Genomic DNA, 13,448 nt, shown 5'->3' on the forward strand with positions numbered 1-13,448 from the left:
AGACTGAACCATAAAACAGTCGTCATTTGCCCAAAGACACAGATATAATTCGAAACCCGTAACACTAGGGACCCTTGGTAGAAGCAGGGCTGGAGAAAGGATCCTGAGCAAAGCCAGAGGGAGCTCGCCTCCTCTCCTTCCTCCAGGTCTGTTGCCTAAAGATAGTAGTAGTAGCAGTGCTATTAATTTATTGAGCACCTACAATGTGCTGGACACTGTGCAAGTGCTTGACACCGAATCTTCATAACGATCCTATTCTACAGCATACACCCCCCCATTTACAGCTGGTCGGCGGCGGCGCTTGAACCTGAACCCAAGTCTGTCCCACACACAGATAGATGAACCTACCTCGAAGGCGACGAAGAGACCCAGACGCACGGCCAGCAGCTTCCAGTAGAAGAGGGTGAGGTTCCCCTGTGGATCGCGAAGGGCCGCGTACCTGAGCTGAGGAGGGCGCGAGGTCCCGCGAGGCTCTCCCGCCCCTCCCGGCCCTGGAGCCTGGCCCCGCCCCTTCAGCTGTACCCCGCTCCCCGGCTCTGCCCAGCAGTCAGCCGCGCAGACTCAGGGGCTTGTCCTCCCAGTTAGGCCCCGCCCCACCCCTCCCACGGGCTCACCGCTCCGCCTCCGGATTCAGCACCCCGCTCCCACAGCCAGGCCCCCGCGGTCCCCCAGGCTCAGCCCTCCGCCCCTCCCAGACAGGCCCAGACCCCCGCCTTGAGCTCCCACTTGCGGGGCGTGAGGTCCTCCTGGGCAAGGTAGGCTGGACGTGCGCGCGCAGTTGTGCAGCTGACAAAGCTCCTGTTAGGCTGTGGAGTTCCTACTGGTACAGGAGATGCATTAGGTCCGAGGTGAAGGCGAGGAGGAAAGCCTGCAGAGCCAGAGGGACTCCAAGGCCCAGTCTCCCAACTACCCCCAGCTGGATCCAAACCCATTCCCGTGGGCAGGATGAGCCTGCGCCTAGAATTCTAGCAATCTACCTCTTATTTCCCTGTCTCTGACCCTGGAATTCAGCCCGCATTTCCCTATTCCTAAGCCACCTTTCCCCGTCTCTTATCTCTATTTCCCCCTCTGACCCTGTATGCCCCTCCTTTACCCCATGCTCACATTCACAATGACCACAAGGTGGGCCATGGCCTCAAGCAGAAGCAGCCAGATTCCAATGCCCACTCAGCCACTGGCCTCCAATACTCGCACAGGATCTTGTGGGTGTCCAGTCAGATCTCCACCCAGTTGTTGAGCACAGCAAACAGGGGTGCCAGAGCAAGGGCCCAAAGCCCCCTCACCATGACGAGGATGGCTGCAGAGCTGGTGAGTAGGTGAGGAAAGCGGGTGCAGTGTGGGAAATAGGACTCCTTCAAGCCTGTCACTGGGTCCTGGGCCATCTGTGGGCCCAGAGTGGCCAACTCTGGACATGCACACTCCTGTTCGAAGAGGCAACAGCTGTGCCTCCTGGGGCCCAAGAGGCTGCATGTCACAACCCGGAGTGGAAAGACCCCCATCTTTTTCTGCCTCCACAGGGAGCTCTGGAATTACAGGAATGAGGTACAAATCATTTTTGTCTCTGCAGGGCCTTTCCCTCCAAGGTCCTGGCTAAAAGCTTGTGGATGGATGGATGGACGGATGGACGGGTGCACAGATGGGAAAGTAAACAGAAACAGAAACAACAAATGGATGCACTTGTGGGAGAGGGCTGGATGGACTGATGGGTGGGTAAACTGGACAGGCAAACAATTGGCAAATCTCTATAAGTGGGTGCACAAGTGGGTGAGTAGAAGGGCAGAAGGGTGGATAGATGGATGGATGGCTTGCTGGAGGAGCAGATGAAAGCATGGTGGGATGGATGACAGACGTAAGGATGGATGGATAGATAATGGATAATGTATTAGTTTGTTCAATAACTGTTAACTGACTGGGGCACCTGGGTAGCTCAGATGGTTGAGTGGGCCATCTCTTGGTTTTGGCTCGGATCATGATCTCAGGGTCATGAGATAGAGCCCCACGTCGGCCTCTACACTCAGCGGAGAGTCTGCTTGAGATTCTCTCTCGCTGTCTGCCCCTCCCCCCTTAAAAAAAAAACTATTAACTGACTGCAGACTGTTCTGCAGTAGATACTGGATATGATGTGGTGAACAACCTGGACAAGACCCAGGCCCTGATAGAATCACAATCTAGCTGGGGAGACAGAGGTCAAATGAATAAGCATAAATATGTAATTGTGAACAAGTCCTATGAAGGAATGATGCTAAGTAGAGAGAGAATGGAGGGGCAGCATCCCACATGGTGGGGTAGTGGCAGGGAGGATCAGTCTGGGCAAAGGCAGGGCTACTCTTTAGGGCACATGAGCTGAATACCGCACTATTCTAGAGGGCACCATTCACATCGACTTTGCTACCTCAATGTTCGCTTTCTGCTTTCTTGGTCCTCCCTCATCTATTTAACCTAGAGCATCCCATATGGCATAATACAAACCACTGGAAGGCTTTGAGGAGGGCAATGCATGATGTGACTTGTGTTTTCAAAAGATCACCTTGGCAGCTGAAAATGAATTAAGTAGGGCAAACACAGAAGCCGGGAGACCTTTGGGAGGCTACCACAGTGGTCCAGGCAAAACAATGTGGCTTGGACTGGGGGTGGGGGTGGAAGAGGGAGCGGGGGTGGAGATGGAGACAAGCAAACAGATTCAGGATCAATGATTTGGTCTTTGGATGGTCTGGTGGATGGCTGGATGGATGGGTGAATGGACTGCTTCTCCCCTTCCTCCATTACAAAGTTTTCTCCTTGAGACCCTAAATGTGCCCAGTGTTTAATCTCACCAAACCTCGTATCATCCTGATATCAGGGGAGGGTGGAAAAGTAACCCAGGAGGAATGGGAAGGAGCCAGATATGGATCCTGGAATGATGGACTCCAAAGTCTGGGCTCTTCCCAGCATGCCTTCTGGTCTCTGAGAACTCTGGGAAATGGAGTTCTGGACCTGGCAGGCTGAGCTGGGCATCACCTCCTCTTCCTGGAAGCCACTGAGGTCCTAGTGGTGGGCCAAGGGAATGCTCTTGCACTTCCAGTGCTCCAGGAAGGCCATGGCTCAGAAGGACAGTTGCCAGATAGAGAAGTAGCCCAACCGCAAGTGAGGGAGAGCACTGCTTTCCCTGCAGCCAGGCCCACATGTCCCAAACACCTACCCATTCCCTTGTTCTTGTCTCCAGCTCACCTTGCTATGGGGCAGATCTTGGAAATATTCCACGTGGCACGGGTGTTGCAGAGTGGGCACATGAGGAAGGCACCCTCATGGCCCAGATCTCTTCCCTGTGAGCAAAATGTGCCCATCCTGGGAGGGACTGTTCTCAACCAGCTCATCTGGCCCACCCAGCCCATCCCCCTGCCACCAGCTCCAGCCACTCATGGTGTGTTGGTGCCCATGGCGATAAGGTCAGAGATAAAGACCAGGGTGCCCACAAGGGCAGCAGGCAGGCTAGCAGCCAGGCTGTGCAAAAGCCTGAAGAGGTGACAAAGTCCATGACCCACCATCTCTGTACTTGACCCCAGCTCCCAGTCCCCACCCCGCGTGCCCGACTCACCTAGCCAAAGTAGATGCCCACCTTCTCCCCAAAGTACTCTCAAACGAGGTACAGGGGTTGGTACTCGTGCCAGCATCTCCAGCAGGCCCAGTATGAGTACTGCGATTGGTGCGGGTTGGGGTCTGCACCAGGCACCTGACACCTGGGCAGTTCAAAGGGACCCTGGGGAGATGAAAGGAGGGAGTGCTGCAGGGAAGTCCCAGAATTCCCTCCTGATGCCCCAGCAGCGGAAGAGAGCTGAGCTTGTGTCTTCTTTACTTCATGCAGTGGGAAGCCAGAAGACGGGCAACAGCTGTATCTGTGCGTCTCTGCCCCCTATAGACTGCCACCTGCCAGAGAGAATCCTGAGGTCAGCTCCCTTCCTTTAAGGTCCCAGCTCCACCCTCCCCAGGCAGTCTGTGTGTTGGAGAAGTTCACGTCATGGGACTCACTGCCTAGGAATCGGTGAGCAGAGCAGGGGTCAGAAGCCCTCTGCCCAGTGGGAGACCTAACACAGTGGCATTGCAGAGTCTAGTCTCTAGGCTGGGGACAGAGGGTGGAGATGTGCCAGTTGCTAAAGCCAGAGCTAGCCCATCTACCCACAAAGCTCAGCCTGGGCTGGTGTGTTCCAGCCAGATGAGCATCTGAGGGGGATTGAAGAGGTGGGCATCAGGCACCGGGAGCCGCTAGGACAGACTGGCTAAAGACCTAAAGTGAGTGAGGCTGGAGTTGCCTCCCTGCGGAACCGAGGAGCAGAGCGCCCAGCGCCCCGCAGGAGGCCCCGCCCCGCCTCGCGTGCGCTCCTGGAAGCCCCGAGGCTGCTTGGCCACGTGTTGCTGCAGGGGGCTGCACAGGCGCAGGCGCGCAGCGGCTCCTCCGAATGGTCCGAGGCCAGGTTGGGTCGGGCCTGGGGCACACGAGCAGGGTCACCCGCACCTTGGCGACCCTCCACACCCAGGCCAACCCCTCCCCGGCCCACTATTCAGTCTCAGTTCCTCCGCGTGGAAGCAGAGCCGCTCCCAGGGCGCGCTTAGCTTGGCGAAGTGCTCAGCCCCGGCGCGACGCTGGGAAGGACCGCGCTTCCGGGGGCCAGGGCCCCCCCGGTGGGCCCGAGCCCCTTCCCTGGCGACTCCGGCAGGGGGTGACAGATCCCTTTCTGCGCGAGGGTCCTTTCGGCCTTCAAAAGAGCTTTGACGGGCGTTTTCTCGTTTGCAATTCAAACGAGGAGGGACCTAGCACCCCCATTTTATAAACGTGGATAGACGCTGGGTGGGCTGGCGTCCTAGAGCAGTGGCTACTCTTTCCCAAGTGTCGGGCACCTCCAGTGTGTCAGGCCCTGGGCTGAGCGCTGTACACACTTGGCTCATTGAAGCATCACAGCCGGTCTGGCGGGCTGACACGACGGTAAAGCCCATTTTGTACATGAGGCGCGGAAGTCGCTTGCGCAGCTCACAGAGCTTGCTAGGAGAGCCCGCGCGCTCAGCCTCGGTTCCGAGCCGGTCTCCACCGCGCGCAGGTTTCGCTGGAACTCAACGCTGCGAGCGCCGCTGAGGGGGGCGGGAGGGTGCACAGCTGCTCTCCAGCAAGAGCACGAAGACTGCGCCGCGGCGGGGGCTGGGGGGGTACATTTAGGAACGGTCTGCCTCACTTCTCTCCTCGGCGGGAGGGACTGAAGCCCGAATGAAAGGAAATGTTTTGCGCTTCAGCAAGAGGGATTGGGTTTGGTTCCAAGGAGGAACTGCCCTTTGCAAGCAATGGACGAGAGATGCCACGGGATTGCTCGAGGAGGGAGAGGGGATGTAAGAGAGGGACTGTCGGATGGCTACTCTGACCTCGGGTGATGTGGGGCAAGAGTCCTGTCTGGCCCAAGTCCCACCGAGTTTGGACCGCCGCGGAAAAGGTTGCCCCTGGATTTTAAGGCACAGATGCTGATGCCGGTCGCACAGAGACCAGGGCGCGTGGTCCAGGGCTTTGTCCTCGGTGCCATCGCCGCCGTCCTGGGCTCAACAGGATGGGAGTGAGGGGGAGAGGAGCCGGGTGCAGTTGCAGGGGCCAGGAGTTTCTACATTCTGCGTCGCCCCAGCTGGGCTGCCCCTCCCTCTGCCCCCCAGCCTGCCCACCCCTGGCAGAATATGCAGTGTAGCAGCCCATATGCGACCCGACCGGTCTCCCTCCTCTCCAGCCGCTCTCAGCCCCAAAGCAGCCACCACTACCGTAAGAACAACGTGGCAGATAACAGCCGACATTTACTGAGCCCTTCACTTGGTGCCTGGTGCAGTGCTGAACATCTTAAATACACACATTGACTTACAAGTCAAAGATGTGGGTGCCGTTATCTTCATTTTACACAGGAATTCAAGTGAATGGCCCAAGGTCCTGGCTCTCCTTCACCTTCCTTCTGGACCCCCTCCCTACCCCCAGCCTCAGTCTGTCATCTTTGCTCCCAGGATCTACCCCTATTTTCTAGAATAGAGTTGAAAGCCAGCTTCAGCTTCCCCCACCCCCACTGCCCCAGCCTCTGGGTCTGAGGTCACAGGGAGAGAAGAACCTCTACCCCCCCCCCCAGCTTGGCCCTCTGGGAATTTGGCTCCTCGAAGCTCCAACTTGTCTGTCCCCTGAGCCTCCTGCCTCCATCTGGGCACTTCCCCTCCCCACCAAGCCTGTGCCAGGCACATGGGGATCACAGCTGGCACCAGGCTGCCCACGGAGTAAGAAGATCTGCGGCAAGAGAGGATGCCCCACCCCCACCCTAGACGCAGCCTGGGCCCTGGGAGCCCACCCAGCAGCCTTTGCCGGTGGGTTCCCACATCCCTTTCCTTATCCTGGGGACAGGTTCCTTGCCAGGGGTCCTCCCAGTTGCCCAGGAGGCCAGCCAGATTTGGCTGGCAGCAGGGAGGAACTTTTCACTGACAGCTCAGCATGGCCTGGGAAGGGAGAGGGATGGAGAAAAAGGGAAGGAAAGGGAGGAAGGAGGTGCCAGCACTGCATTTCTCCCTCCTACAGGCAGCTCCAGGCTTCTCAGCTGGAAAAGCTGGGAGGACTAGGAGAGGGCCTGTGAGGGGCTGGACCCCAAGACAGCATTAGGGGATGGGGGGGAGGGATGGTTCAAGGGAGGGAGTGCCTAGGGCTGAGAGCATCAGAGCTGCTTCCTGACTCTGCAGCCTTGGGCAAATGCCTGTCCCTCTCTGGACCTCAGTTTCTCTAAGTCTGTTAAGGCTGCTATAGCAGAATACCACAGACTGGTGGTTTATAAAAAACAGAAATCTGTATCTCACAGCTCTGAAGGTGGCAAGTCCAAGGTCAAGGCACCAGCAGGTCCTTGAGGGCCCTCTTCCTAGTTTATAGCCTGCACTTACTGCGTCTTCATTGGGTAGAAGGGGCTGCAGAGGTCTGTGGGGTCTCTTTCATAAGAACACTAATCGCATGCATAAGGCTCCGCCCTCAAGAGCTAATCACCTCCCAAAGGCCCCTAATACCGTCGCATTAGGGATTCAGATTTCAAAGTATAAATCTGGGGGGGACACAGTCAGTCCACGGCACTCCCCATCGCTAGGGAAGGGGGTCTCCTTGAGAGAACCCCTTGAGAGGACTCCTTGAGAGGCTTTTGGGGAAGAAAGAGGGGGCTAGTAAGTCCTGAATCTGGGAAGATGGGCAGCAGGGTTGGGCCACAGCACAACCCACCCCCACCCTCACCTCAGGAGAAGATGGTCCCTCATCCTACAGGCTTCCCTCCAGAGCCCCAAAGTTCAGTGGCCCAGGGCCCTGAGCAGCAAACATGACTACCCTTTTCCCAAAGGTCCTTCTAAGTCAGGGTCCACCCCTGAATCAGTCTGGGGGCATAGTCACTACCCCTTCCTTCCAGGGAGCCTCAGGGGTGAGTGGAGAGGTATTTGCCTTTGAGCTGTTGTGATCTAATGGTGGAATTTTTGGCACCAGAGTGGGGAGAAGGCAACTTCTTGGTGGCCTTGTGACACTTCACTGAAGCGGCCTCTGTCTCCGAGCCCTGAGAGGGGAGGGAGCTTTATCTGGAGCCCAGACCCTCTCCCTGGACAACACACACACGACCTGCCGCATAATTTGTGGTGTCCAGAGTTTCAAGATGGCAACAGCAGACATTAAGCCAGGTGGGAAGGCCCCTCTGAGTGTGGGACCCTGTGGACTGCCCACATGGCAGGCCCACGAAGCTGGCCTGAACCCACACGTGTGTGTCTACACACGCTCCTCACTTCTCCACGTGACCCTGCCCAGTCCCAGCCACTGGCCATTACAGTAATGATTTGCAGTTCCTTCCTCCCTCGGGCTCCCAGTTCTTTTTTTTTTTAATGTGTTTTTTTTTATTATTACATTATGTTAGTCACCATACAGTACATTCTGCACTACCGTGGAGCAGTAGGCTGAAATGGCATAGGGGCAGGGCTCGCAGGGGCTGAGAAAGTGGGGGCTGGGATGGCAGGTGGCTGGGCTCCAAGTCCCAGTCCCACCACCCTCCCTACCTTGCCCTTACACAGGAAAACAGCAAAGGGAATTGCTCACTTCTTGGTTTGGGGTGAAGGAGGGTGACAGGGTGATTCTCTGACTGGAGCAGGGCTAACCAGGAGAAAACTGGCCTGCTGGTGCAGAGCTGGTGCCCAAGAAGGATGCAGAAGGTTCCTTTCTGGGGGAGCTTCAGACCCAGAGATAACTGGCTGGACGTGGGGTAGCTGGTGCTCACAACACAGGCACCTGTAGCTGGGGGTGGGGGGGTCACATTCAGGCCCAGAGGCTACCTTCACGGGGTCCCACTCCCAAGCGTTGCTGTTGCCTGCTGGGGTAAGATCTACTCGAGCTAAGAACAGAGAAAAACGGGCTGAACCCACTGACTGGGAGCAGAGCTGAAGCTTACAGTGGAAAGATGTATGGCCCAGGAGTGGAGCCGGCCTACCAGCTGTGCCACTGTGAGGCATGGGGTCCTGCCCAGGGACATTCCTCCTCTGGGGTATGGGATAAGCTCAGATCTCAGCTCTGAACCAGAGCTGGGGGTAAGAAGGTGCTAAAATCAGTCCTTTAGGCCCTGGAAGGGGTGACAAACCCATGGGTAGTGCCCAGGTGGCAGGCATGGTAAACGCCATGCAGGCAATCAGGGTGCCCAGGAGTGAGAGATGCCAGCAGGGGGTGTGTAAATGTGTGGAGGACAGCGTTTTAGAACAAGTGTTGGTATGTAATCATGCATGTTGAGGATGGGGTGTACAGAGCTGCTGGTGCTGACTTCTCAAGAGGGGGCTCCAAGGGTCAGCTGGCGTTTGGGGTCACATACCTGCGCCCCCAGGCCCTTCCAGCTGGCTCAGACTCGGGCCAGGCCTTGGCCCACCATCAGGGGTGTCAGAACGCATAAAGACCCTCTTCATCAGCACCAGCCCCCCTCCCGCCCCCGCCCTACTTTAGCCTTTCATCGGTGTCTGGAAGATGGGGCAGGGGTGAGACACAAGAATGCGCAAGCTCACTCACTTTCCTGCACCTACCCTTGCTGGCTTTCCCCAGGGCGGAGTTGCCCAACAGGGCAACTCACTCCCTGACTCCACCTGATCCAGTCCCTGGTGCTGTGTAGTGAGCTTTCTGATTCCCCAGGTTGGTGGGGCCCCTGTCCTAAGCCTAGCCTGACACCACGATGGAGAAAGGTACTGCACAGAGAGGGCCCACCCCCTGAACATGATGGTGGACTACATTTCCCAGCATGCCCTGCAGCTCCATATAACCATGTGACTATGTGTTGGCCAATGGAAGGTGGGCAGAAGTAAAGCACACTGCCGGGGCCAGGTCCATGGAAACCTCCTAGGTAACCTTCCACTTGCATTCATTCCCAGTCGGCTGACTGATGTTGATGTCCCAGGGCAAACCAGGAAGCCATGTGTCAAAGACCTCAGATTCAGGGTCTCTGCATGAGTTCATTCAGCAGAGCCCCCAGACCCACCTTTCACTTCCACCTGCGGTGAGACAGAGCAAGGAAAAAACTTCCAAAGAGTTAAGCCACCGCGATTTCAGGGTTTATCTGGTACAGCAGATGGTGTTACCTCAACTAATATAGGCTCTTGATTGAAGTCACTTGAGGTCCAGGGCCTGGCTGGGACACCCCCTCTTCCCAGTCACCCTCGCTGGGTGCTGCAGAAAGGGGGAGGACAGCAGGCCGTTGGGGGAGAAGCTTGAGCCCTGGGGCCCTGCCCCCACACTTCCTCAGCTTCCAGAGCCTAGACGCCCCAGGTCAGAGGGAGAAGGCCAGGGGGCATCCAGATGCCCTCAGCCCACTGACCCACAGAACCTTGTGCCCCCATCTCACTGCCATGAATTCTGCAAGGAAGGTACTGCTGGGGCAGGAGGCTGCTTCTCGGGGCACCATCCTCACGACAGGCCCCTCTGGCCAGTCCTCAGGTTGATATCAATATTCCTGCCTCAGCCTGAGGACCTGGGTGCTGCCCTCTGCCTTGGGTCAGCTGAGGGTTGGCAGTAGGGATCAGCTGGGGGTGTTCTCGGAGGTGTTGGGGAGCAGACCAGCTGCCACCTGGTCCTGGTGCCACAGCTGTTCCGCCAGGCCATTGAGTACGTGGGCAATGTCAGCCAGCCCAGCCCGCCCATCCAGTGTGCGCCCATCTGCCAGCCGCCGCCCCGGCACACTCTTCACCCGCAGGAGGGGCAGGTCCCAGGCTTGCCGGAAGGCTGTGAGGTCCCGCTCGGGCACATCCGTGTGCATGTACTGGTCAAATCTGGTGGAGGGTCAAGGAGCCTGGCTGGGTGCCTCTGCTTACCGCCTCATCACACCCAGCCTTAGCCCTCCTCCCTGGGCTGGTGGCGGGGAAAGAGGGCCCCTGCTGCCTTTAAGATAAAGTCCATGGGACAAGACCCTACAGCTGGGCAGAGGCAGTGTCCCTGATCCCCTTGCTCCATGCCTTGCCAAGTGTGGCCCCTGTCCTAGGGGCCGCCCAAAGGATACTTGGAGCCGATGACCATCCTGACAACACCAGGGGCCTCGCCTGCTATTCGGGCCAGCTGTCCAGGGAGGTCTTCAAAGGAGGCACGGTCGGTGAAGGAGAACAGGAAGAGGAAAGCATCTGTTTTCTCCTTGCAAGCCTGAGGATGGAAAGGCTGATGTGAGGATTGTAACCACAGGCCCTGAGAAGTCTCAGCTCACTCCCTCCTTCCAAAGGCCCAGTCCCCACTGCCAGCTCAGAGCTCTCCCACCTGGGGCAGCACCCTCAGCCCATGCCCAAATCTGGCTCCTGCAGACCAGGCAGGCTGGGCTCAGGCACTCCGACTCAGAAGCCCACCTCGGACAACCAGCTCCTCCCGGACCCTCCCAGGCCCACCTGCCTGCTCACCGGCAGCATGTGATCGAACTTTTTGAGTGCAGACTCCCCACAGTCCCAGAACTCAAAGCGGAACATGACAACACGGTCGCTGGCCTGCAGCTTGGCTGGCCAAAATACCACGGTGGTCTGGATGCCTGGGGAGGGTCAGCCATTCAGCATGGGGAAGGCAGGGTGGAGAGGGGTAGGGGACCAGGAAGGAATAGGAAGAAGACATGTCCTTGGTGGGTCAGCAGCCTGAGAGGGAAGGCGCAGTCCCTGACCTGGGAGAATTCTCAGTCTGATGGGAGAAATCGACCTGCCCTAGATGAGCCTTCAGTCTGCTGGGGAGATGCCTAGCCCTAGCCATAACAAAGCAGTTTCACTTGTATGTATATGGGGTCCCGAAGGTACTGGATACTGGACGATGTTGCAACCTGCTGGCCAGCAGAAGGAAATAAGAAAGGAAGAGTGGTGCTCCCTGAGCACCTCTCTTGGGCCAGCTCAGTACTATCTCTAGTACTTTGGGCTAGGTACTATTATCTCTGCTGAACAGAGGAGCCGGTGTAGGCTCCGAGAAGTGAAGTGACTTTTCAAGGTTGCAGAGTAAATGGTGGGACAAGGGCCAGTCTCTCTCCACCCTAAGAAAGGCCTCCCTGGCTGGACTCACCAGTGGTCTCATGGTGTACCACGGGTACCTCTAGGCCAGCCAGCTTGGCCACCAGGGCCGTCTTGCCCACGCCACTCTTCCCAGACACGAAGATCTTGTAGCTGGCTGTGTCAATGGCTACAGGTGGGGGCAGCACTGGTCGCTCCAGCAGCCCTGGGACAAGAAGGGAGCCAAGTGGGTCAAGAGGTCAACCTGCACTTGTCCCATCAGACCCATCAACTCTAAGAGCTTTTTAGTGCCAGCCTTCCATGATTCTCTATGCTCATTACAGAGACCTGAGACACAAGCAGGGTCCCTGGATGAGCTCTGCTAAGAAAACCTGTGCTCTGTGAGCTGCACCAAATAACACCGAATTACTTCTATTTAAAGTTTGATGCATGAGATTGTTTTCATTGAGACTATTATCACATGTTTCTAGATTTCCCATGTGTAAAGGCAAGGTTTTTCCTAAGTCATTCCTCGGGGAGAAATATCAGCAAAAATATTCTCAATTACTATAAATAAACTCAGTAGAATCAATATATCAAGACCTTTATGAACGGTTTTAATTTGAAAACAATTTTTACATTATGATACATCCATAGGCTTAGGACCTGAAAGTCCTAAGTTGTGGGTTGCCCTCTCACTCTCTGGTCTTAAACCTTCTGGCGCTTTGCTTCTGGCCAGAGCTGAGCCCCCACAGCAGATGCAGGCTCCTCTGCTGACCTGTCAGCCCAACCCTGGGTGAGTTGGCTTCATCCTGGGAAACATGAATGTCTTGTCTTAGAGACAGCAGGATCTAGAAGAGGCTTGCCTCTACTTACACAGGCTGAATCTTGGAGAAGTCTGTAAGGTGTACTACTGTTGAGGGTAATTGGGAGTCTGTTGTATAACGTGCCCAGCAGAGGGCCTGGCACGGGGTGAGAACTCAATCAACAGCCTCTCTGGTGACCGTGGTTCTTGGCAGGGTCTCCGCTGTTTCCATGTTCCTGGCTCTGATGATGGAATTAGCTCTAAGGTGATTCGGGGGTGGGGGCCCCAGGGATAGGGCTTACAGGGGTCCCCAAGGCTGAGGAGTGCAGCAAAGCAGGCCCTCACTGCCCTACTTCTTTGCTTCCCCCCAGGGAACAACAGGTGACACTGTTCTCACCAGAGAGTAACAGGCGACAGGCTTGGGGGGCACTTACCAAACACCCGTCTGCGGTTCTTGCGGAGGATGCAGGCCAGGTACTGCTTGCCCTCTGCGCTCTCATGCCAGTCTGGAACAATCACCGAGCCCGGGGCAGGTGGTCTGGCCATGGCTGGGCGCCCGGATGGGTAGGGAGATGGCAGAATGCTGAGTAGGGGATGGGAGACGGTAATTGTCCCGAGCTGGACCCTGTGATCCCTCTCAACCTGCTCTCTGACTCTCCCTCGGAACCCCAGCTCCTTCCTTGGGGTGGGGGCCGGGGGCGGAGGCGGGGGATCAGTTATGGCTCCCTACCCTTATCCACATGAGCGATAGTGGAGCCCGAACATCTTTTCACAGTCCTGGGGAGTTACACAATCCCCGTCTCCCTTTTATTACCCAGAAGGAGCAATCCCATAGTTTCTTCTTCCCCATATTGCTCCCTAAGGGATACTTATCCCATTATTGCCCCAGGGGGCATTTACACAGCCCTCCCCTCCCTTGTCATCTCGGGGCGGGGCGGAGGGCGGTGTTACACAGCCCTGCTTCTCCTCTGCCTCGATCCCGACTTGCTGGGCCACCCCCCTCACCATCAGCCGGTCCCGTCGCCGAATGGGCCCGGGCGGAGCTGGTCCCTTTAAAAGCCCAGCCCGCGCTCCCGCCGCCCAGCCCGCTCGGGTTGCTTCCGCCCGGCTTGCATCCGGCTTCGGAGCCCGCCGCACGCCCAGGCGCCGGTGCTTGAAGCGCATGTGCGGAGGCTGTTGT

General features: G+C 57.1%; 1 protein-coding gene across 4 annotated transcripts; it reads right to left on the bottom strand.

The window, feature by feature from the left end:
- Positions 1-5,779: 5,779 nt before the first annotated feature.
- CPLANE2 (ciliogenesis and planar polarity effector 2) lies at positions 5,780-13,408 on the bottom strand. Of its 4 annotated transcripts, none has more exons than XM_002921422.4 (6): positions 13,274-13,408; positions 12,703-12,851; positions 11,537-11,689; positions 10,900-11,024; positions 10,515-10,651; positions 5,780-10,287 (listed from the first exon to the last, which is right to left on the bottom strand). In XM_002921422.4, the coding sequence occupies exons 2-6, from the start codon at positions 12,812-12,814 to the stop codon at positions 10,038-10,040; spliced, it is 777 nt and encodes a 258-aa protein (XP_002921468.1). In that variant the 5' UTR covers positions 12,815-12,851; positions 13,274-13,408; the 3' UTR covers positions 5,780-10,037. The 4 variants fall into 4 exon arrangements, with proteins under 4 accessions (XP_002921468.1, XP_019657511.1, XP_034527193.1 ...); XM_019801952.2 differs by having other exon boundaries at positions 12,703-12,816; positions 13,274-13,386; XM_034671302.1 differs by lacking the exon at positions 11,537-11,689.
- Positions 13,409-13,448: the final 40 nt, after the last annotated feature.

This window comes from Ailuropoda melanoleuca, chromosome 11 (assembly GCF_002007445.2).
Source record: "Ailuropoda melanoleuca isolate Jingjing chromosome 11, ASM200744v2, whole genome shotgun sequence".
NCBI classification, from domain to species: Eukaryota; Metazoa; Chordata; class Mammalia; order Carnivora; family Ursidae; genus Ailuropoda; species Ailuropoda melanoleuca.